The sequence below is a fragment of the Oryctolagus cuniculus genome, chromosome 3 (assembly GCF_051225735.1).
Source record: "Oryctolagus cuniculus isolate XC-2025 breed Fujian yellow rabbit chromosome 3, ASM5122573v1, whole genome shotgun sequence".
Lineage (NCBI taxonomy): Eukaryota > Metazoa > Chordata > Mammalia > Lagomorpha > Leporidae > Oryctolagus > Oryctolagus cuniculus.
The window spans coordinates 83,777,887-83,802,574 of record NC_142869.1 but is presented as its reverse complement, the minus strand read 5'-3'; the positions used below and the strand labels follow the sequence as shown (position 1 = coordinate 83,802,574).

The 24,688-nt window shown below is 41.8% G+C and overlaps 1 protein-coding gene across 4 annotated transcripts in view; it reads right to left on the bottom strand.

Moving 5' to 3' along the window:
* The window catches only part of CCDC148 (coiled-coil domain containing 148), a 314,500-nt gene that overhangs the window by 5,343 nt on the left and 284,469 nt on the right, over positions 1-24,688 (bottom strand). For all 4 annotated transcript variants that reach the window (XM_051849517.3, XM_051849516.3, XM_051849521.3 and 1 more), the window contains 2 exons: positions 8,491-8,608; positions 3,105-3,242 (listed from right to left, as the gene is read on the bottom strand). In XM_051849517.3, coding sequence (XP_051705477.3) covers positions 3,105-3,242; positions 8,491-8,608 — 256 coding nt within the window. The remainder of the gene's footprint in view (positions 1-3,104; positions 3,243-8,490; positions 8,609-24,688) is intronic.

Sequence of the window (24,688 nt, the reverse complement as noted above, 5' to 3'; positions counted from 1 at the left end):
AAGAAATGATCCTTCTATACCAGCTTTGCTAAAGGTTTTCATCATGAAGAAATGTTGAATTTTATCAATGCTTTTTTTTGTACATATGGTTTTTATTCTTCAGTTTGTTAATATGATGATTAACAGTTATTGATTTTCAGATGTTGAACCATCCCTGCATACCAGGAATAAATCCCACTTGGTCTAGGTGAATGATCTTACTGATATATTGTTGGATTCAATTGGCTAGTATTTTGTTGAGGATTTTTCATCTATGTTCATCAGGGAAATTGGTCTATAGTTCTTTGTTTTACCTTTTTCTGTTTTAGGAATTAAGATAATGCTAGCTTCACAGAAGGAGTTTGGGAGGATACTCTTACTTTCAATTGTTTTTACTAGCTTGAGAAGAGTTGGTATTACTTCCTCTTTAATTGTCTGGTAGAATTCAGCAGTGAAGCCATCAGGACTTGGGCTTTTCTTTTTTGGGAAGGTCTTTACTACTGATTCAATCTCTGTCTGTTATTGATCTGTTTAGGAGTTCTATGTCTTCATGAATCAACTTTGGTAGATTATATGTGTCCGGGAATCTATCCATTTCTTCTAGGTTGCCCGATTTGTTGGCATACAGCTCTTTGCAGTAATACCTGATGATTCTTTTTATCTCTGTAGTATCTGTTACTAATTTTCTTCTTCTCTCTGTCTCTCTCTCTCACTGTCCACTCCGCCTGTCAAAAATAATAAATAAATAAATAAATAAATAAAAATAAATAAATAAATTTTCTTCTTCATCTCTGATTTTATTGATTTGGGTCTTCTTCCTCTTTTTTTTTTTTTGGTAAGTTGGGCCAAATTGTGTCCATTTTGTTTATTTTTTCAAAAAACCAGATCTTCATTTCATGATCTTTTGTGTTTTTTGTTTCAATTTTGTTTATTTATTCTCTAATTTTAATTATTTCTTTCCTGCTATTTATTTGGATTTTTGGTTTGTTGTTTTCCTAGGTCCTTGAGATGCATTGACAGCTCATTTATTTGGTGACTTTCCAGTTTCTTGATGGAGGTACCAATTGCTATAAACTTCACTCTAAACACTGTTTTGCTGTATTCCATAAGTTTTTATATGATATATTGTCATCTTCATTTCCAGAAAATTTTTTTTCTCTTTTGATTTCTTCTATGACACACTGTTCATTCAGGAGCATGTTGTTCAGACTCCATGTGTTTGCATATGTTCTCAAGGTTCTTGAGTTGTTGATTTCTAGCTTCCACTGTGCTCAGAAAATATGCATGGATTATTTTGATTTTTTAATAAATTTGCTGAGACTTGCTTTATGGTCTAGTATATGGTCTATCCAAGAGAAGTTGCATGCACTGATGAGAAGAATGTGTGCTCTGCAACTCAGTCTCTCAAAATTCTAGCTTCCCTCTTTAATTCAGGATATGGAGGACCCATGAATTATTTTTTAAGGATTTCTTTTATTTATTTGAAAGTCAGAGGTACAGAGAGAGGTTGAGCCAGAAAGAAAGAGAGAGGTCGGTCTTCCATCTTGGTTCACTCCCCAGATGCCTGCAACAACCAGAGCTGAGCTGATCCAAAGCCAGGAGCCAGGAGCTTCTTCCGGGTCTCCCACATGGTGCAGGGGCCCAAGGACTTGGGCCATCTTCTACTGCTTTCCCAGGCCATAGCAGAGAGCTGGATCGGAAGAAGAGCAGCAGGGACTTGAACCAGCACCCACGTGGGATGCCAGCATTGCAGACTTTAACATGCTGCACCACAGCGCAGGACCCCCATGCATTCTTGTAACAAACCCTTCACTCTGGACACCCTCTTTAACCCAGTTTTTTGTTTCTGTAAATCATCTGGAGTGAATTATGTTAGTGAAGACAAACATTCTTGGCTTATGTAGAGCTCAAAATTTTCTCTCTGATTTTCCTGGTCAATTTTGTTTTAGCACCTTCTTACTGCTTCAGTCCTTAGATCTCCACGATAGAGTTGGTCTCACCTGAGTAACATCATTTCTGCACATGCCTCTTCCCCTCTCAATAAGAGTCCTATCTCACCTCTTCCAGATCTCCTTTGTTTAGGAGGTAGACCATGTGTCTAACAGAAAGCCAGAATATGGTATGTTCCAGTACAGAGTGTGTCCTGTAAATATTTGTTTAGTTCATAAGTAAATGAATTATTCATCTTTTTATTCTTTAGCAAATTATGCAGCACATCGTAGAGGTACAATGGACCTATTGGACAATGGATGAACGGATGAAGCTTCCTGATTTTTAAATTAAATAACTATTTAGCTTCTCTCCTTAAACTTGTAAAATTAACAACTTTCTCTCTCCCTTCCAGAATATACACTTACTCATCTGTCTTCCTTCCCAGCCTCCAGTCCTTCAACCCATCCATCTAAGAAATTTTTTGAAAGTCCCTTCTCAATTATAGGCGTAGACTAAAATGAATCCTAAATTTCTAGAAAGAGCTAGGTAACTCCTTAGTATTTTTCCATCCAAGATTATTTTATCATTAGCTCCTATGTATCATCTGTTCATTTAAAATGACATTTGCTTTGTCTCATCAGTATCAATTGTTTATTTAAAAGGATTGATACTATTCTTAATACAACAGAAATATTTAAACAATAAAATCTAGAATTTTCAAATAAAATCTTGCAAAGTAACTTTTAAATTTTAAAAATTTTCAGAGAGAGTTTATTTATTTATTTGACAGGTAGAGTTACAGACGGTGAGAGAGACAGAGAGAAAGGTCTTCCTTCCGTTGGTTCACTCCCCAAATGGCTGCCAAGGCTGGCGCTGCGCCGATCCAAAGCCAGAAGCCAGGTGCTTCTTCCCAGTCTCCCATGAGGGTGCAGGGGCCCAAGCACCTGGGCCATCCCAGAGATTCTTAACATTTTCAGGTAAATTTTTTTCTTCTAAGGTCACCTACTAGCTACTTTATATTAGTAACAGTTATGTAGTAACTATGTGCTGTAATTCAGAAATAAAATTATGCTGCGAGTAGTATTGAAATGTATGTATTGAAAGCACTTTGTAACCCACAGCACAGACTTCTGTACAGTTCTTCTTTGCATCATCATGGCTTTTAATTCAGTCATGTTAATTCTCATAATTACCTGCTTTTCATTGTATGTGTTCAAAGTGAAGAGTGGCTTTTGAAGAATAAATTCTTCAATTTCAGTATCCATTCTAGCTTTGGATGCCATTGTATCTGACATCATTCTAATGGGATCAAATTGAGCGACAACAGCAACCTGAAAGAAACGAAAACAAGGCTATTTGGAACCAGGTGCAAGCTAAACACTTCTGGGCAACATTAATGTTTAATGCTCATTAAAGCTAAGAAATTGTATTAAAGATAAAGCCTCATAGGATAGAGCAGAAAGAATATCAAACTCAGGCCAGTTAGAGAAATCTACAAAAGAGTTAAAATAAAACACATGTAAAAGAATGTTAAAAGTCCACTACATAGTTAATTGCTAATGATTGAATATTTCTTAGGGATCACATAAACAAGTCTAGTGCCTGCTAATACTAACCGATAGAATAAATAAAGGGGAGAGCGATCCAACATGGGAAGCGAGATACACAGCAGACTCATGGGATGGCAGATGTCCTAAACAGCACTCTGGCCTCAGAATCAGCCCTTAAGGCATGCAGATCCGGCTGAAAAACCCATGAGACTATTTCAGGCATGGAAAGCCAAGACACTCTGGGGGAAAAAAAAAAAAAAACTAAATGAAAGATCTCTGCGAATGAGATCCCAGTGGAAAGAATGGGTCATCAGGAATTGGTTTTAGATCCTTGATCAAATATAAGTTGGCTGTAGATGTTTGGGTTGATTTCTGGTGTTTCAATTCTGTCCCATTGGTCTATCCATCTGTTTCTGTACCAGTACCATGCTGTTTTGATTACAACTTCCCTGTAGTATGTCCTGAAAACTGGTATTGTGATGCCTCCGGCTTTGTTTTTGTTGTATAAGATTGCTTTAGCTATTCGAGGTCTCTTGTGCCTCCATATAAATTTCAGCACCATTTTTTCCAGATCTGAGAAGAAGGTCTTCTAAATACTGATGGAGTTGGTGGATTCAGAAGGCTTCCATATGAGATCCCAGTGGAAAGAACGGGTCATCAAAGAAGGAGGTACCTTTCTCTGAAGGGAGGAGAGAACCTCCACTTTAACTATGACCTTGTCTAAACAAGATAAGAGTCGGAGAACTCAAGGGGCTTCCTTAGCCTTGGAAACTCATGACTGGTGCATAGGGAGATTACTGATGCCATAAACAGGAGTGTCAATTTGTAAAGTCAACAACAGGAGTCACTGTGCACTTACACCTCATGTAGGATCTCTGTCCTTAATGTGCTGTACATTGAGACTTAATGCTATAACGAGTACTCAAACAGTATATTTCACTTTGTGTTTCTATGGGGGTGCAAACTGTTGAAATCTTTACTTAATGTATACTAAACTGATCTTCTGTAAAAAAAAAAAAGAAGAAGAAGAAATTATCAATTCCCAACTTGACTCTCACTGGGATTAAACATGACAATGGGTCTGATCTGATTTCATCATCATTTAAAAAAACATCTATTATTTTTCACTTTATGTTTCTGTGTGGGAGCAAACTGTTGAAATCTTTACTTAATGTATGCTAAACTGATCTTCTGTATATAAAGAGAATCAAAAATGAATCTTGATGCGAATGGAAGGGGAGAGGGAGTGGGAAAGGGGAGGGTTGCGGGTGGGAGGGAAGCCATTGTAATCCATAAGCCATACTTTGGAAATTTATATTCATTAAATAAAAGTTAAAAAAAAAGAATGGGTCATCAAAGAAGGAGGTACCTTTCTCTGAAGGGAGAAGAGAACTTACACTTTGACCATGGCCTTGTCTAAATATGATCAGAGTCAGTGAACTCAGGGGGCTTCCATAGCCTTGGCAGCTCATGACAAGAGCCTAGGGTGATTACTGAGGCCATAAACAAGAGTGTCAATTTGTTAAGTCAACAACAGGAGTCACTGTGCACTTACTCCTCATGTAGGATCTTTGTCCTTAGTGTGCTGTACATTGAGATTTAATGCTATAACTAGTACTCAAACAGTATTTTTCACTTTATGTTTCTGTGTGGGAGCAAACTGTTGAAATCTTTACTTAATGTATGCTAAACTGATCTTCTGTATATAAAGAGAATCAAAAATGAATCTTGATGTGAATGGAAGGGGAGAGGGAGTGGGAAAGGGGAGGGTTACGGGTGGGAGGGACGTTACGGGGGGAAGCCATTGTAATCCATAAGCTGTACTTTGGAAATTTATATTCATTAAATAAAAGTTTGAAAGGAAAAAAAAAAAAAGAAAAAGAAAAAGAAAAAGAAAATAATCACCCTTCTCCCACTCCCTCAAAAAAAAAAAAGATAAAGATATATCTTTCTGATAAAACTTGTAATAAATCTTGTAAAAATTTAGAGAGGGTGAGAGCAATCCATCTGCTGATTCACTCTCCAAATGCCCACAATGACCACAACTGGGCTGGACCAAATCTGGGAACTCAATCCAAGTCTCCCATATGGGTGGCAGGCACCCCATTATTTGAGCCATCACCATTGCCTCTCAGGGTCTATGTTGGCAAAAGGCTGAAGCCAGGCATCAAACCCAGGTATTCTGATATGGAACTCTGACATGTTAATCACTGTCTTGACCACTGGGCTAAATGCCTACCCTCACAGGAAATATTACATAGAAAACCTACTTATGCCCCTATCTTGAAAGTGACCATAAGTTAAAAATCATTGTTCTTTTTCAGTTCTAGCAGTCTATGGCTATAATAATAACCTCATGAGGCTTTCTACAGTTTATTCTGATTAAGCTGAGTCCAGAACCCATTTTCCTGGGTAAGTTTGAGTGTGTTGGCATTATTTCATTGAGCAAGAAGAATGAATTTCCATTGCACAGACAGCTACATTTCTAGAGATTGTTATAACTATCATTTTTCCTTCTATTGAAAAACTGCCGTCATTGAAATCCAAATGACCTTATCCTACCTGCTATTTAAACATGTATTCTAATGAAAGAAGTCACTAATTTTGTAAGTTATATGCTCCATGAGTAACACCTGTCTGTTAGATCCGAAGTTAAGAATATCATGAAGTACATGGCATTTTTAATGCCATTTAGATGAAATAACTGGAAACGGAATATATTTTAACTGCTATAAGTTTCCTATATAAATATCTAATGCTATAATTCTAATACTGACTATAGATAGCAGGCACAGACATTTCTTCTTTAGATGAAAGGATTTCAAATCATAGGCATTCTTTAGTTATCAAAGTTATAGTTTGAACAATAATGCATTTAGTAATTCTGGCATTAAGTTTGTTCCTAGAAGACCATGGAATTCAATTATTTTCTGATGACTGAATAGTTTAAATTGTGTAGGATCTAGAGTGACTAGGACTTACTATGGTTCAAATTTAGTTATATAATCTAATCAAAGAATGAGGTGTTATAACAGATGTATTATTTAACTTTATATATCTCAATTGGTCTTGCTTGACTTGAATGTTGTATAACATTTACTAACTCTGGGACTTTTGTTGTTGATTGTTATTATTGAAATTATTTTCATTATTCACTTAGTACTAACAAAAATATACAAACTTAAAAACTAGGCATATACTTCTTAAGATTAGACCTCATATACAGCTATGAAACCAAATATATTTATAAATTAAATACAAATAAAATTCTCAAACTAACAAGATTCAAAGTAACACATTCATTTTTATGTGACAGATGATGTTGCTTGGCTACAACCAAATCGATGCTTGCAATATGAACATAGTAACGAATACTGAGGTTCATTGTATCAGATGGATCATAGCAGAAAATTATTGCCATTTCAGGGGTAGTTGAAGAGGATTTAAGAAACATGTACTAAAGTGCAGACTAGCTTAAAACAAACTAGAGATTTGAGGGATAGCAATAGTGAAGAATCATTATTACCCATGAGACAGTGGAAGTTTAGGGAGAGCGCCTGATTACTATGCCTCTGTGTTTTCTCCTATAAAATAGGGATATTTTTCATGTTTATTATTTATTTTCATTAACTTGAAAAGCAGAGAGATAGACTTCTTTCATCCACTGGTTCATTCTCCAGATTTCTGCAAAACCTTGGTTGGGTCAGGCCAAGACAGGAACACAGGACACCATCCAGTTCTCCCACCTGGGCAGCAGGCCTCACGGACTTGAGCATGATCTGCTGACTCCCAAGGTGTGCATTAGCAGAAGCTGGATTAGAAGTGGAGCAGCTGGGACTAAAACAGTTGCTCCAATATGGGAGAATATTGGTATTGCAAACACCACAAGTCCACCCCTAAAATAGGGGTTATAATACTCACGCCGGAGGATTATTAACATTAAAACAATATGTAAGAGTATTTTTTTTAATTTGAAAGGAGTGCAGGAGAAAGAGAGGGAGAGAGACAGAGGCTAGAGGGTGTTTAAAAGTGAGCTTCACATTTAGTAATTGATCAACAGACTTGAACTCACAACACCACAAATGTATATGGTAGGCACTATTATTTCCAGTCTTCATATCAGGAAATGAAGCTCAAGGAAGTTAAGTGCATGACCCAAGTCTCTTGTGCCAGTAAGTACCTAGCCAGGTCACACATAAGTTTGAAGACATTAGAGGCCAAGATTTACCTACAATTCACTGACACAGAAGCCATTCCCTCTCAGCTGGGATAGGGCACCACTGAAGATCTTAGAATATCAGGTATCAAAGCTTGTCAGCTTTGGGTTGAAAGCTTTGAGAAATTACCAGGTAAAACTATTTTATCACATTTCTCAATTTCTTAAATTCCTGTTCTTTACAGTCTACTTTCATGTACTTTTGCTTACTTTTATCAAGCAAGGTCATGAGAGGATTGTATAGATACAGAAAAGGGTTATTTTTAAAAAAATGTTTGAAATATACTTGCTAGTTGCGGGATACTTTCCTTTTTTTAACTTTTATTTAATAAATATAAATTTCCAAAGTACAGCTTATGGATTACAATGACTCCCCCCCCCCCCCGCCATAACTTCTCTCCCACCTGCACCCCTCCCATCTGCGGGATACTTTCAAACAGAGGTTCCCACCCCAAAGAGGATTCTTTTATTCCACATGTTTGGTGAAGACAAAAACATCCTGGGACTAGATTTAGAGTTTCCTGTTGCAAATGGATACAGTTCAACTAATAAACTAGAGGTGATATGGATGCATTTAAATCTTAGGAGAGCTTTTTAAAAGGTGCTGATAAAGTTCTTTTAATATATTGAGAAACTGGAAATAGTTCAACATAAATCTAATTGCTTCCAGGAATGAAAATCGGTGCCTCAATTTTGAAAAATGACATTTTATATAGTAGATGTCATAAACTAAGGCCCAGCAATAATGTTATTAAGAGCACTTAGAAATGTTTTTTCATAAACCCCCCATGAAACTTTCCAAATGAAAAACACCTGTTGCCTAAGGGCCTCCAGCCGCCTCTCTCTCTCTTCTTCTTCGTGTGCTTCTTGGAGGGCTGCTTCCCTTTTCTCCATCAAACGCTTTTCCAATAAATCTTGTCTATATTTTACCCTTTAAAAATAAAGCACAGGAAAGTCAAAGAGGAATCACAATAATCTTAGAGATAATATGGGTAAGGGCATAGGAAGGCATCTCCGAGGTGACAGTGCTGTCATACTTTGGTTTTGCACGATTTTGGTTCGTTTCTCATATCCAAACAATAAAAAAGCATATAAAATGAAGTCTGCAGTAATCCTAATAACAACCAGAGAAATACAGGAAAGCATGGAGTAAAATTCAGCTAATCTGATTTCTCATGAAATAATATTATTAACTCCCAAAGTGTCCAATGGCGGCTACCGTGCAGCTCATTGGCTGCCTCATTCCTGAATGGTTAAAGCAGTATTTTGCTAAATTTTAACACAATGTAATATGTTTAAAAAGGTCACATTACTGATTAAATATTCATACATTTAGAAAGAAAAGTCAAACTACTGCAATAATATACCTAAATTATTATGCTTCCTGGAACTAAAAGTAAACCTTCTACACACTGTCACTCACTTTGTCAAGAATGCCCTGAGTGGTTATGTGTGCATGTTAAGAAACTGTAAAAATTGCACTTTGACATCTGTAGATGGCAGCAAAACATGACTTTCCCTTAGCATTCTATTTTCACCTTCTTAAAATCAGATATTATAATAAAGCACATTCAAATGCTGATTAATGCCCCCAAGCTCTTTGGGTCTCCTCTGCTGCCCCTCTTTGGACAGTCTCCCTTACCATCTCCTTGCCCAAATCATTCTTCAGTTGAATTATGGAGATGGGATTCATCTCCACAGGCATTTATCTCAGTAGGCTTCTGGGTTCTCAGGGGAGTCTGAGGCCATTGATTGTCGTCTATCACTGTTGGTTTAGGTTGAATTTTCTTTGCAACATCAGTTACAAATGCCTTCTGCCCTTAGTATGCACAGCTGCATTTTCCATGGAGGTACTTTTTTGTACCCTTTATGTCTCGATTCTGACATGTGCTGAGTGGTCACTATGTATCTGGTCTTAGTGCTAAGGGTTTTATATATTTAGCTCACTTAGATGTCACTGTTCTTTATTCCATTTTATAGACAAAGAAATGAAGGCATAGGCAGGTGACTTGACTTGACCAAAATATGTCAAGTGGCTGCCAGAAATCAAACCCAGGAAAACCGGTCTCAGAGCCTAACCACATCATTGCCTGTGCAATTAACAATTTTGTTCTCTTGCCTTGACCTCTCCACCTAACTCTCCATATTCTGAATACCCACTAGGTGCCAAATCCTGAGCTAGAGATCAAGGGTACACAGAGAAAAAGACTCTGTTCCATTAACAGGGAGACAAGATATATGTGAGGACGAAACAAGGCACTTTAAGGTCCTTTAAGAGAAGAACAAACAAGGACCACAGGGAGTTAGGAGAGATCCCTAGATGTGTTTGGGGAAGAACTGTTGGGACTTAGCAAGAGCTTCATGGAAGAGGTGGCATCTGAGCAAGATCTCCAGGATTAGGACTGACAGAGGCAAGGAGAGTTGAGGGCAGAGGGGAGGGTGCCTTCCAGACAAGGAAAGTACAGGGTTGGCATCTGACAAGGGTTTCCTCTCTTGCCTCACTTAAGTCTCAGAGGCTGTGATGAAGGGAAGAGTTCAATGTGGCAAGAAAAGAGTGAGTGATGAAAAATTATGGCAAAGCTTGGAGCACCACTGGAAGGCAGAGCCTGGCAGTCTCGGGACTTCCTTAAGAAGATTGACTCCAGGGAAGGAATACTCTTGGAAAACAGGCTGCTGCTGAGGTTACCATGGAAAGAGAAGTACAAGGAGAGAGGAAGGAACAGGATTTAAACAGAAAATTATCACCTCTTCTGACGGCCGTGGTCATCCTCCCATCCTTTTCAATATCAGAGTTGGATCAGTGAAGACACATGAATAGAGAGCATCCACATGCAGAAGGCTCCCTGTCTCCCGTGCTTCCATGTCATGGAAAGTGATTTTTCTCATTCTCTTCGTTTTCACTAAGGCCTGCCACTACCTCCCTAATGAGGTTCTACTCAATTTAAGCACTGAGTACAAGCTAAGTGAACTACTGTGAAGGTTCAATTAAAAGATACCCTGGGATTTGACAATTACCATATGCTAATTTTCAGAACCTTTGGAAAGTTTCTCTTCCTTTGGGATATATAGGTTGCTTCGTCTGCAATAAAGTTTTCATCTGCTTTGAGGAAAACTAATGGTTGTTTCAGCCAGGGGACTTGACTAGTAAGAAAGAAATTGCAAATGAGAATAAAGCCATCACACCTGTGTCAGGAAGGCTGCCTCATAGTTTACTTGGAGGCTCATTCAACAGATATATGTTAAGCACCTGCCATGCATGAGGTGGTGTGCTAGGTACTGGCAGTACAACATCAGCACCAGAGACCTGCTCCTATCCTGACAGAAATGACAGTTTAATGGGGTTAAAAAGACCGAAGCAATTATGATACAGGGTGGCTTAAGCTGATGAGAGAATGAGGACAGAGGCCAGGGACTTGGGACATTTAGGGGAGTGTCTGAGAGGAAGTACTCTGAATTTGAGACGGAAAAGGGAGCAGGAGTTCAAAGGGGAAGTGAGTAGAAAGAATGTTCCAGGCCCAAAAAAAGAATAGCATGTTAGGGCTCAGAGGCAAGAGAACATGGTTGGAGAACAAAAGAGATTCAGTATTACCAAAACCAAAACTTCAAGGAGAAGAGATTCAGAATGTGAACCTGGAGGGACCAGGGGACCTGGCTCTGGGGCTTTTGCAAGCATGAAATCTTTTGAATAGGGTAATACAATTATGTGAAAGCTCTCTCTTATAGTATAGAGGATGGATGGTAGGGAAATAAGACCAGAGAGGGTAACCCAGAGCAAGGTTAATGGTTTCCGGACTAGGGCAGGAGATTAGGAGAATATAAGGATTTATAAACTATGCAGGAAGTAAGTAGTAAGAGTTTATTTTATGAGAGAAGAAAGGACGGTTTCTGTCTTGCACAGCAAACAGTATGTTCTCTACTTGTTTGGAAACTTAGAGAAACAAAGAAGAGAAGGAAGTGGATTTGATTTAGACATAGATCTGTCTTGACAAGATCTGAGCTGTTGAAATAGGTAGGCATTTTTTTATTATTACTATTTAAAAGGCAGGGTTACAGAGAGAGGAGGATAGACAGATCTTCCTTCTGCTGATTCACTCCCCAAAATGACTACAATGACCAGGCCTGGGCCAAGGCAAAGACAGGGGCCAGGAGCTTCTTTCAGGTCTACCATGATGAGGGTAGCAGAGGCCCAGGCCCTTGGGCCACCTTCCACTGCTTTCCCAGGCACATTAGCAGGGAGCTGGACCTGAATTTGAGCAGCCAGGACTTGAGCTGGTGTCCATATGGGCTGTCAGTGCTGTAGGCAGCGACTTAACCCACTGTGCCACAGCAGAGGCCCCAAAAATCTGGTAGGCAATCTTTACCAACAGACTGGAATTGAGGCCACTAGGACAGAAGCCGTTATCCAGGGTGAGAATGTACAAAAAGAACAGAAGAGGGACTAGAATTGATTTTCAAGAATCAAAAATAATGCTTAAAAATGACAGTAAAAGAAGAAATGATTTAAGGGAATGAATAAGATAAATGATCCTGAGAAGCTAAGGAGAGTGACATCAACAATGCCAAGGGCACTGGAAAAAGTCATAGTCTAAAGCAACTATTGGGTTGAATAACAGGGAGCCTTTGGTGACATAGGCAAGAGCAGTGAGTAGAGAAGTGGCTGAAGAATTACAGGTGGGTAAGGAAGTAAGAGAGGCAGAGGCAATTCCTTTAGTAAGACAGATTCAAACTGGAAACTCAGACACAGGGCTGTGTTGGAGGGAGAGTGGAGCTGATCTCAGTTGCTGCAGCTCCAAAGTGATGACCAAGGTTATTCTGATGACCTTGAAGATTTTCCATGGGGAAATTTGAAAACATGGGACACATACTCAAATTCTTCATTTCTATGGATGCTATGTTTTGAACTCAAATAATATTCCATTTACAAAGGGGAAACTCCTGGTACTTCTTTCTTCTACTCTGGATAGAAAATTTTCTTTCCCTGAAGAGAAGTGATGCAGAAAAATTCCTGGGAGACAGCCAAATACTCACATATTCATAGGGAAAGAAAATAGCACACAGTAAAGTCAATCATTTGGAAAATTTTCCACATAAATACTTTTAGCCATTTGAGGTAGCAGGTTTTCTTCAAATTAAACGCTTGCTATGAAAGTCAATGTCAGAGAGTGGCTAAACTCAGTAGTTTGAAAGTTGTGCCCTGAATTGCCAAACAGGAGCCACGGGCTCATTCCTCAGCCTCTGCTATGCTCCCTGAATCTTCCCGGGTCCAAAGTGCTGCAAAAGAGTCGTTTCCAACTTCTCTTGGGGAGGAGAAACATATTGTTCAAAAGCAACAGCTGCCGCGGAATCAGGCGTGGCATTAGCAATAATCTGAATAGGATTTTATATAAACCTCCGGGCCTGAGTGTAGTTGAAGGAGCAGCAAGCTTTCATATAGAAACAAATTTTATGTGTTACTTAGGAGACGTTTTATGTGTATACTGCACTCTAAGAAAGTAGGACCCAGATACAAACGGTTTGGATACATCTTGAACTCTAATAACAGCTTCGGCTTTAATGAAACTTCAGTTAAGTACCGGGAACCCCCATATTATGAAAATCTAGACCTCTTTCCTAACTGGAGTCACAGGTGATTTTGGTCTAAAAAAGAAGCTATCACTATACAAGGAAAAGAGAATGCAGAATGGCTGGTAGTGGCAATTTCTACAATTTAAAGGAAAAAAAAAACTAAAGCAGTAAACAAGAGATCAGAGACATATCTTAATCAGGGCACTCTAATCAGTATCAAACTTCCCTCTCCCCCCCAAAATGTTTCAGGGAAGCAGTTTGCCTTTCAGAATTAAAGGCATTTTACAAACTTGCTGCTTAGTGTTTAAGTCATGTGGCTTACTCAGTAGTGAACAAGCAATCATTAAACCGGTACCTGCTGGAGGTGCTACTGCCAGAGGGCTTTCAGCGGCAGCCTCATGGGAAACCTGTTTCTGCCTGTTGGAAAATCCACTTTTGGCAAAAATCCTACTCAGAAAGTTATTCTCACCAAATGGAGGGGACCCCTACATTAGCTTCAGGGTACCCCAGCAGGAAAAAAAAATGCATAAATCAAAACAGAGGTGGGCCAGGTGCCAGCACCTCTCAGATAGAGAAGGCTGCCAGAGGAAAGAATAGAAATTGCCTGAGCAGACATCCGCATGGCAGGATGTCACCCCTCTTCCGGGGCAGAGAGACCCCACTCTGTGGGGGTGCTGGCTAAGGGCATAAGCAGTGTGCATTTCTGCAAAAAGCAGTGCAAGTCCTGACACAAGACACTGACATCCTGGTACAGACGGGCATGGGGCAGGAACAAAGGGGACTCAGAATCTGCAGAACCAGGAACAGACAAACCCATGCCAACCCTAAACAGAGACCATTCTTCCAGCTCCGAGCACCTACTGGTTCTTTTGTGAGGATATTAGAACCCCATTCTTTAACTGATTAATTTATTCACTTAGTCAACATAGTTATTTAAGCACCTACTACATGTCAAACACTGTTCTAGGTGCTCAGGGCACAATAGTGGGAGGGGAAAAATGACAAAAAAGTCTCCACTTTGTTTTACCTAATTTGTGGTTTGTTAGGTATATGTATGCCTAAATCAACACTCTAGTAAAACATATAAAATCTTCTCAATGAATAAATTACTTTTGGATTTATCATAAGGTCCTAAATTACAGAAAACTTCTCTGGATTGCTGTAAAATGATGCTTCTTAGTTGTTGCTGTCAGTAGAGTCACTAGAACTTTAAAAAAAAAAAAAAAAAACTTCTTATACTAGTGCTTGGTGTTTAGCCTAGAGTTTACGATACCCATGTCCCATATCAGAATGCCTGGGTTCAATTCCCAGCTCTAGTTTCCAGTCCCAGTGCAGGCCCTGGAAGGCAGCAGATGATAGCTCAAGTAATTGGGTCCCTGTGACCCGCATGGAAGACCTTGCTTGAGTCTCCACTTCCTGGCTCCTGACTTCAGCCCAGGCCAGGTCATTGTGGGTATTTGGGGAGTGGGTCAGTGGATGGGAGCTCTGCCTTTCTTCTCTCTCTCTCTCTCCCCCTCTCTCTCTTTCTCTGTCTCTTTTTCTCTTCTCCACCCCCCTCCACCCTCTTCTCAAGTAAATATAACAAAATAAAAAACCTTCTGATCTCAGTCTCTCCCTTGGCTAATTATTTCTCTGATGGTAGGGTCCAGATCTGTATTTTTTAAAAGTTCTCTCAAGTGTTTCCAGAGAGCAGCCTGGGCTACACGGCCCAGCGGTTTTCAAACTTGAGTTAACATCAGAATCGCCCGGGGAGCTGGTTAAACGCAGATTGCTCAGCCACCTCCGGAGTCGCAGATTCAGTAGTGGTGACATTGGTGTTTCTCACCAGTTTCCAGGTGATGCTGATCCTGCTGCTTTGGGGACTACACTTTGAGAACGAGGGCACAGATAAATATACAGATTAGAGGGACTCTCCCTGACTGTCATTACCAAGACAAAAACCACGTACAAATTACTACCTAGGTAGTGTGTATATCTGTTTATGTGTGCTGAAGTGACAATTATATGCCTCAGGACTGACCTAAACTAGAAATTCCTGCTTGGTGATATCAAGGGAAGGATCTTTTGACCCCCATCTCTCCTGTCCCCTAAGGCCCCAACACAGGTGACAGGTTTTCCCAGTGATCATGGCCTTCTCAGTGGCAGTGATGGGCAGTTGCAACAATGGCTAATAGGGAATCACCTTTCCTCTGATGGGCAAACACAGACACCATGACAGAGCTGAAAAACCTTGGGCTACTGGATGATGTTTAAAGGATCTATTCAGTAAGATCACAGAAGTAGGAGGAAATAACTTGAAGGCATCTTGACCTTAAAAAGGAGGTAGGAGCCATTTTCTTTGACAACAGTTCTTGCAGCTCCAAGTGGGTGGATATTTTATCACACTGGAAGCAAAAACCCATAAATGAGAGTGAAGTACATGTTCCTCTTGGTTGTAATCAGTTCCAACCTAGCTGTCTGAGTGCACTTGAATTGGAGGTGCAGAAATGTCAAAATAGAGACTATGGAATGAGGGCTTGAACCTAGGACTTCAAAACTGAAAACCAGACAAGATGGGGAGAGTCACTGGGGAAATGCTACACATATCATATTAGTCATTCCCCGAAATTAGCCCAAAAACATTATTGCCACAATCTATCTTCTTCTTGATCCACTCCTAGTCCTTTCTACTTGTCTCTGTAATCCTTTTATATCTTTACATATTCTCAGAATTTTCCTAGACTACTTTCCAATAACAAAGTGGGGTGCAGGCAGTAAGATGTATGTTATCTGTACAGGATTACAACTATAATAAAATCAACCAGAATCCTACATCTTGCCCCCTTTTTAATCACCACACACTAGCAAGTCCAAACAATGTTAGTGCACCTGATGGTGCTTTTAATTGCTGCTTTCAACAGTTTTTCTTAATTGAAAACTGGTGCTCCCCAGGTGACCCTACTTCCATTGCAATCCCTTAAATAGAGGGTACCAGCAGACAGGAGGCTGCATTTTTCTGCCTCCCAGGGATACTTCCAGAACTTTTTTCATTTCTATTTCCTCTTTCTATTAAGATTCTTGGAATCACCTAATGGCTACCCAGGTTGGCATTCAAAGTTAACTGAGACTTATGCAAAACTCTGTTCATACTGTCCACTGATCCTGCACTGGGCCCTACCGATCAAACAAACAGGATTTAATTACAGCAATGAAGTTTCGGTTGGTTGCAGAAGGCCCTGTAGCCTATTAACTAATGGAGCTGTAAACAATTAACTAGTTTAGCTGCAACCAATTGCTAGTTGATTGACAAATGCTGTAGCTAATTAAGTTGTTTGCTAGTTCACACCTCTGTTTCTCTATAAATGCTTTCTGATCACATGGCCTGAAGTTCTCAGAACTCACATTGGTTCTGGGAGCTGCCTGACTTGTGAGACCATGTTGTCTTTTGCTCAAAAAAAGAAAAAAAAACCTCTGAAGCTCTAGTTGGGCTAAGGAATTTTCCCTTTAAAGATTCCCTACGACATCCACCTAACACGTGCTTCAATAGTCAATCCTTTAGACCAAACTTGAAGATCAGCATTACCTATAACTGTTCCTCTGCTAAAATCTAGAACTGAGGGATCCTATCCTATGACTTCTATCTCTAGAGTCAGCATCTTTACATAGAAAGGCTGAATACTGCACAACTCTAGGAAGTACTCAAAAGGAGTGTGTTACTGGTTGCAGAGGGGAGGGTGGTTGCCAGAGCGAGTTTTGTGGGTTCTTTTCCTCAGCTCAGTATAGAAACAAAAAGGTAGAGGGGCCAGCACTGTGGTGCAGCAGGTTAACGCCCTGGCCTGAGGCGCCAGCATCCCATATGGGCACCAATTCATGACCCAGCTGCTCCACTTCCGATCCGGCTCCCTGCTGTGGCCTGGGAAAGCAGTAGGAGGATGGTCCAAGTAATTGGGACCCTGCACCCGCGTGGGAGACCCGGAGGAGGCTCCTGGCTTCCTCCGATCATCACAGCTCTGGCCGTTGTGGCCAACTGAGGAGTGAACCATTGGATGAAGGCCCTCTCTCCCCTCTCTCCTCCTCCCCTCTCTTTCTCTCTCCTCCCCTCTCTTTCTCTCTCCTCCTCCCCTCTCTCTCTCCTCCTCCCCCCTCTCTCTCTCCTCCTCCTCTCCCTCTCCTCCTCCTCTCTCTCTCCTCCTCCTCTCTCTCTCCTCCTCCTCCTCTCTCTCCTCCTCCTCTCTCTCTCTCTCCTCCTTCTCCTCTCTCTCCCTCCTCCTGCTCTCTCTCTCTCCTCCTGCCCCCTCTCTCCCTCCTCCTCCCTCTCTCTCTCCCTCTCTCTCCTCCTCCCTCTCTCCTCCTCCCTCTCTCCTCCTCCCTCTCTCTTCCCTCTCTCCTCCCTCTCTCCTTCTCTCTCTCTCTCCTCCTCTCTCTCTCCTCCTCTCTCTCTCCTCCTCTCTCTCCTCCTCCTCTCTCTCCTCCTCCTCTCTCTCTTCTCCTCTCTCTCCTCCTCCTCTCTCTCCTCCTCCTCTCTCTCCTCCTCCCTCTCTCTCCTCCTCTCTCTCCTCCTCCTCTCTCTCCTCCTCCTCTCCTCCTCCTCTCTCTCCTCCTCCCCTCCTTCTCCTCCCTCTCTCCTCCTCCCCTCTCTCCTCCTCCCCTCTCTCCTGCTCCTCTCTCTCCACCTCCTCCCCTCTGTCCTCCTCCCCTCCTCCTCCCCCTCTCCTCCTCCCCTCTCTCCTCCTCCCCTCTCTCCTCCTCCTCCCTCTCTCCTCCTCCCCTCTCTCCTCCTCCCCTCTCTCCTCCTCTACTCTCTCCTCCTCCACTCTCTCCTCCTCCTCTCTCTCCTCCTCCTCTCCTCCTCCTCCCCTCTCTCCTCCTCCCCTCTCTCCTCCTCCCCTCTCTCCTCCTCCACTCTCTCCTCCTCCTCTCCTCCTCCTCCTCCCTCTCCTCCTCCTCCCTCTCCTCCTCCTCTCTCTCCTCCTCCCCTCTCTCCTCCTCCCCTCTCTCCTGCTCCCCTCTCTCTTCCTCCTCTCTCTCCTCCTCCTCCCTCTCCCTCCTCCTCTCTCTCCTCCTCCTCTCCTCCTCTCTCTCCCCTCCTCTCCTCCTCCTCCTCTCTCTCTCCTCCTCCCCTCTCTCCTCCTCCCCTCTCTCCTCCTCCACTCTCTCCTCCTCCTCTCTCTCCTCCTCCACTCTCTCCTCCTCCCCTCCTCCTCCTCCTCTCCTCCTCCTCCCCTCTCTCCTCCTCCTCCTCTCTCCTCCTCCCCTCTCTCCTCCTCCCTCTCTCCTCCTCCCTCTCCCCCTCTCCCTCTCTCCTCCTCTCCCTCTCCCTCCTCCCTCTCCCTCCCTCCCCTCCTCTCTCCTCTCTCTCCTCCTCCCTCTCTCCTCCTCCCTCTCTCCTGCTCCTCTCTCTCCTCCTCCTCTCCTCCTCCTCCCCTCTCTCCTCCTCCCCTCTCTCCTCCTCCTCCTCCCTCTCCTCCTCCCCTCTCTCCTCCTCCACTCTCTCCTCCTCCTCTCCTCCTCCTCCTCCCTCTCCTCCTCCTCCTCCCTCTCCTCCTCCTCCCTCTCCTCCTCCTCTCCTCCTCCTCCTCTCTCTCCTCCTCCTCTCCTCCTCTCTCTCCTCCTCCTCTCTCTCCTCCTCCACTCTCTCCTCCTCCTCCTCCCTCTCCTCCTCCTCTCTCCTCCTCCTCCCCTCTCTCCTCCTCCTCCCCTCTCCTCCTCCTCCTCTCTCTCTCCCCTCCTCCTCCTTTCTCTCTCTTCCTCCTCCTCTCTCCTTCTCTGTGTAACTCTTTCAAATAAATAGATAAACCCTTTTTAAAAAATAAAAAGGTAGAAACCACTTGCCAAGAAGCCACAGCTAGCAGCCTGCATGTGAATGAAGTACATTCTGCTTAGGTCTGAGAGGCCCACAAACCCCCTAGCCCCAATGGATGGCCTCAGAGTGCCTCCCAGTTCTTCTCTAATGCTCTCATTTTTTAACCTTCTTCAACCTATGACCTTAACCAAGCTTTCTGATTTTCGGGGATATTTGTTAACTACAAGACGTGAGGCTCATGTCCTCAGCCTGAGGCTTAAGGTCTGTCTATCTCTGCCTTTTCTCCCAGGTTCAGAAGCGCAATTGGGCCTTCCTTCACTCTCTTCCCAACCTCGAATTATTGCACCTATTTCCTCAAAGCCATTGCATGCCAGCCTTTAAATATCTTGCCTTTTTGCTGTACATACATCTGCTCTAGTTCCCAGCCCTAACTCTGAGATCATACACACAGATGAAGTCAAACTTGAACTGGACATTTGAACCTCAGCTGCATGAGTGCTTGAATTTCTGCATCATGTTATTGATCTCCCTCAACAGGGAACCTTGCCTCATCCTTCAAAGAAAAGGCCACTCAACATTCCTTCCCTCAACTTTATCATGACACCCATTTACCCATCCTTTGCTCCTTTAAATCTGGGCCCCTTATCCCCTAAACCTAGTCATCCCTAAGCTGTTTCTGCAGAAATGTGATTCCCATTTTTACTATTTCCTCAGGCTCTAACTACTCCCTTCCATGATATATTCAGCATATGAGGTGAGACATAGCAAACAACTTAATTAGCTATAGCCTCCACCAATCAACTAGCAATTGGTTGCAGCTAAACCAATTAATTGTTTACAGCTCCATTAGTTAACTGAGTGCAACTGAAGCTCCTCCATTACTGTGACTTTCAAACTTCTTCAACTTGGGGGTGGTGGTGGTGGAGGGAAGTATTTCCCAACTGTGACTCCCTTTAGAGATACTATCTCTCATTCTCTCTTCTGCAATATTTCTTAATTCCAGAAGGCAGACCCTGTCTGTCTCTTCACTGCTCCTTGAGTCCTGACCCCTGCTGCAGTCTTGCCTTTGTCAGCTTCACTGCACAGACACTGCCCTCCCCACTCTCTCCAGTGACTACAATTGCAGATCCACTGCTGCCTGTTGGCGCTCCTCCTAGTTAACGTGTCTGCAATACGTGGTACTGAGGACCACCTCCTTCTTGAGATGTATCCCTGTCTCTGCTTTTCCCTCCAGTGCCCATTGGCCCCTTAAATGTCTGATCAAGGTTCCAATGTGGATTCTTTTCTCAACCTTATGGGAACTCTGATTCTAACTGTAACTAAAGCACAAATATCTGCAACCTCTGCCTACTTTAAAGTCCCAGGTCTTTAGATTACTTTTTTCTTAAGATTACCTTTGGACAAAGCCCTCAAGTGTGACTGTATTACATTATTGATGTAAATGCACAGCTGCTGCTTTGGCTAGATGCGAAAATTTAGGAGCAAACCTTATCCCAAATTAAACAGAAGGCTAGAAGTCCTCCTCACCTATCAGAGGTGAGCCACATGGTATCCTTAGTACCATAGACATGGCCAATAATCTCCCTAGAAAATTACTTGGGCTTCACGCTCATTTTGAAAGTGGACAATTAAGTTTCCAGTGCTTAAAATAGCTTTTGATGCTGCTGCAACAATTTTGGCCTGAGCATCCCCCCACCCCCCAACACACACACACACACATGGGAGTTAGTCATTTTGGCAACTTAGAAATCTAAATACTCAATGTGTAAATCTGACTAATACAACTTCCTGGGACAGAGATAAATCTGTGTTGAGTGATTGAAGTGACTTGTCATTTGGGACTGTTAGCTAGAAAACTCTACAAGCTGGGGGATGTCTTCCAACAATAATGACTCTAATATTAGGGTAGCTTATTGTGTTATCCCCTCTTTCTGCAGGTAATTGGATACCAGAACCAACAGCCTACTAAGGCCAAATCTAAATTTTTATAGTTAAACCACACTGTGGTAGACAACTGTTGCTATGTCCTGTATCAACCTAGTTAAATCAGCCCCTTCACTTGCAGAATTGCCTTTCCTCATTCCATGTAGGTCTGTCCCATTCCTAGTATTAGGGGTTTAGATGTGACCAGACATAGTTAATAACTATTCGTTACAAATTCGACCACAGTGACTGAGGGAGCACAGAGCTTCAGCTGAGCCAGCTAGACTCTCCCTGGGTTTTGTATGTGGATACTGTATGAAAGCTTTCTCTTGTCTCTGTGGTTACTAAGCTAGGAAGACATAATTGAGCCTTATGCTGCTTGTGTTCTTGCCCCTCCACAAATACAAAGAAATCCCTACCAATGCACAGGTAGGATATGAGCAAAGAGGTACAGTGAGAGGAGCCTGAAGACTGAGTTCCTCAGTCAAGACCCACACCTAGGTTCCCATTCTTTTTCGTCAGTTGGTTCCCTTTCTTGGCAAAAATAGCTTGAGTTAGGTTTTGTCAGGTGTTTCTGAGGACTCCTATCAAATGTATCTTCTATATATAAGGCAATGTGTCTGTATCCTCTAGGTCTTGAACAGTGTGTTCCACGTAGCAATTGATTGATTCATTTCCCAAACTGCTGGTCCCTGGAATGTTAAAGGAGGACTCGGTGTGGTTTTTGCCCAATTTTATCTGACAACTGAAAGATCCTTTTTTTCTCCAATAGAATGCAGTTTGGGAAATGTTACTATTCCATGAGCAAGTAGGAATGTTCAAGCAACCTACTGAGCAAGACACATGCACTAGTGGGTTTGCATCATAGTTGGATTTTCATGTCCTACTTCTCTGAACTGAGCATCTTCTGCATACAGTGGCCATGCCTTAATCACCTTTTAACCCCAACAGCTAGCAAAGTATCTGAAAAGGCAGTAGTATACCAGCAGATGAGAGGCTGGATGATGAATAAAATTAAAAAGTGATGGAAAACATCCCACTAATTATCCTAAACTGTAGATTAATAACAGGATGCAGGAGTCAACAAAATAAATTAAATATGCAGTCTCCTGTTAGGACTAATTAATTTATATTACTTCATATGAGATTTAATCACTTGAGAAATCACTTGAAAGAGAAAAACCACTGGGGGAACAAATCTTGTATCTAGCTTTTCTGAGCAATCTAGAGCCATGCATGCTAAGAATTCAGACCTGCTATCTGTGATGCAAATCTGCTAGGACTGTGACTTTGGAGAAGGCAGCACAGTAGGAATGACACGTTGGCTGTGAGAAGTTTATTATAAAATTTAACAGCCCACCCAGGCAGATCAGCACTGTTTGCCTAATTGCCACCATACATTCATACCAAGTGCCAGGTACACAAATGTACCAATCGTATTTCTACCCCCAGAGCAACAGGAAATGTGTATCTAGTAAAGGTAGGAGGAGCCTAAATCTGGATTTTGAACATAGTGCCCACACAAGCCTTCTACCTTTTTTTTTTTTTTAAGATTTATTTATTTATTTGGAAGTCAGAGTTACACAGAGAGAGGAGAGGCAGAGAGAAAGAGATGTCTTCCGTCCAATGGTTCACTCCCCAGATGGCTATAATGGCCAGAGCTGCGCCGATCCGAAGTCAGGAGCCAGGAGCTTCTTCTGGATCTCCCACATGGGTGCAGGGGCCCAAGGACTTGGGCCATCTTCTATTGCTTTCCCAGGCCATAGCAGAGAGCTGAATTGGAAGAGGAGCAGCTGGGTCTCAAACCAGAGCCCATATGGGATGCCGGCACTTCAGGCCAGGGCATTAACCCGCTGTGCCACAGCGCTGGCCCCAAGCCTTCTACTTGCCAAATGAAGTCACAGAAGAGACATGCCTTTTGACACTAAGTTGACAAGGATTCTTGAACTTACAGGTGGCTTATGGCAGATAGTTTACTTCACAATTAATGGGTCTTGCATTATAAAAAACCTTCAAGATGTTTTACCTGTGATCTTATCAGTGTTACAAGAAGGAAATTCATGTTCAGGGATTACCTTCCAACAGTAAATCTTTCTTTAAATTTTGGATTAAATATGAAAGTAAGCATGTGTGTAAATAGTTTTATTGGATTTTTTAATGAAAATTATCAAACTGCTGAAAACTTCACTGTCTTCAGAATCATAAATATTGAGAGAAGCATTATTTTAGCATCAACATTTAAGGAACATACTAATAAAATATCACTGTTATTAAGGTTTTTAAATGTTCAGCCTATTTTAACTGTTAGACATTTTGAGAAGTGGGTTTTCCTTTTAATTGGTCTCTGGAAGCAGCTGATGCTGTTGTCTGATGCTGCTGAAATTGGTTTGTCTGCAGCAGTAGTGCTGAATGGCTTGGCACTGAGATCACAAAAGAAACCCAAGCCCTCTACCGCAAATAAACAATTTAAGTAAATAAGAGTAATACAATTTGGCTTCTCTAATACTGTTTGAAAGTTCCCCTTACAGTCTCTTTCTTCCTTCCCAGGTCTCTCAGAACTTCTGTAGAAAGCAACATCAAAAGGACCAAAGATTTTTACAGCGACTCAGCCACCCACAGCAGTAACGTCAACTCTGATTTTCTCTCAGCCAAGGAAGTGATCAGCAGAGAAGCTTTGCAAATAGTCTCTTAACATTTGAGTTTTTTTTTCTTTAAAAAAACTGTTCTGTGTAGCAGAACAGTTACTTTCATAAACACTTTCCAGGGTTCTGTTTTCTTTTCGAATAACCTTTTAAATCCCCTCTCTAAAAGCCTTATAAAATATTTTCTTTGCTAAAAAAGTACTTGGGGGAAAGCATTTTAAATATGCTTTCAAAAAATGGTAAAACTTACATCTTGGGAGTGACTTTTATAATGCATTTTTTCTCCCCTTGGCTCCCTCAAATACTGACTTCTGCTGGAATGAGCATTTCAAGGAGTTCTTCGGTGACTCCATGAGGCTTACCCGACTCCTGCCCCTCCACCGTCTCCTCTGTCGCAGGATTCAGCCTTGGGCTTGATCTCTTAGGGTACTTTTCCTCTTTAGAGGTAGATTTCTGCATACAGCAGTGTACCCTAGTCTAGCAGAGTGACCCCTGCTGCTTGGATCTCCTGGGAGGGGGCCATCCTTGTGCCTGGTGCTGAGCTCTGAGCCTATGCTGCAGGTTTTTTCCAATAAGATGCTAAAGGTGCTATTCTAGAAAAGACAAGAGGGAAGATGTGGCTTTGTGCAGAGCGTAAGCAAATTCACAACACTGAGAATATGATCATGGGTTCTGCTTGATGGTGGAAGCATTTCTAAGGAATACATCAACAGGTTATTTTGTTGTGTGCACTATCATAGAGTATGCTTACAAAAACCTAAGGTACCAGGAATAGCCTATTGCTCCTAGGTTACAAACTGGATAGTGCATTACAGTACTGAATACTGAGGCAAGTGCTGCATGAATCATTACCACAGAATATTTAATCATAGAAAAGATACAGTAAAAAATACTAAACCATAGGAATGTCTCATCTTCAGATAACCTTATAGGGCTACTGTTGTAGAGCAGTCCTCATTGACTGAAGGTTCTGTGCGACATGACTGTTAGGAGTTCAACTAACCATACTCCTAAGGAGCCAACTTGAGAAGGTAAAATGGTGAAGTGGACAGAAATCCAAATTACTGTACAAATAATACAGATCACTAACCCTGTAAAG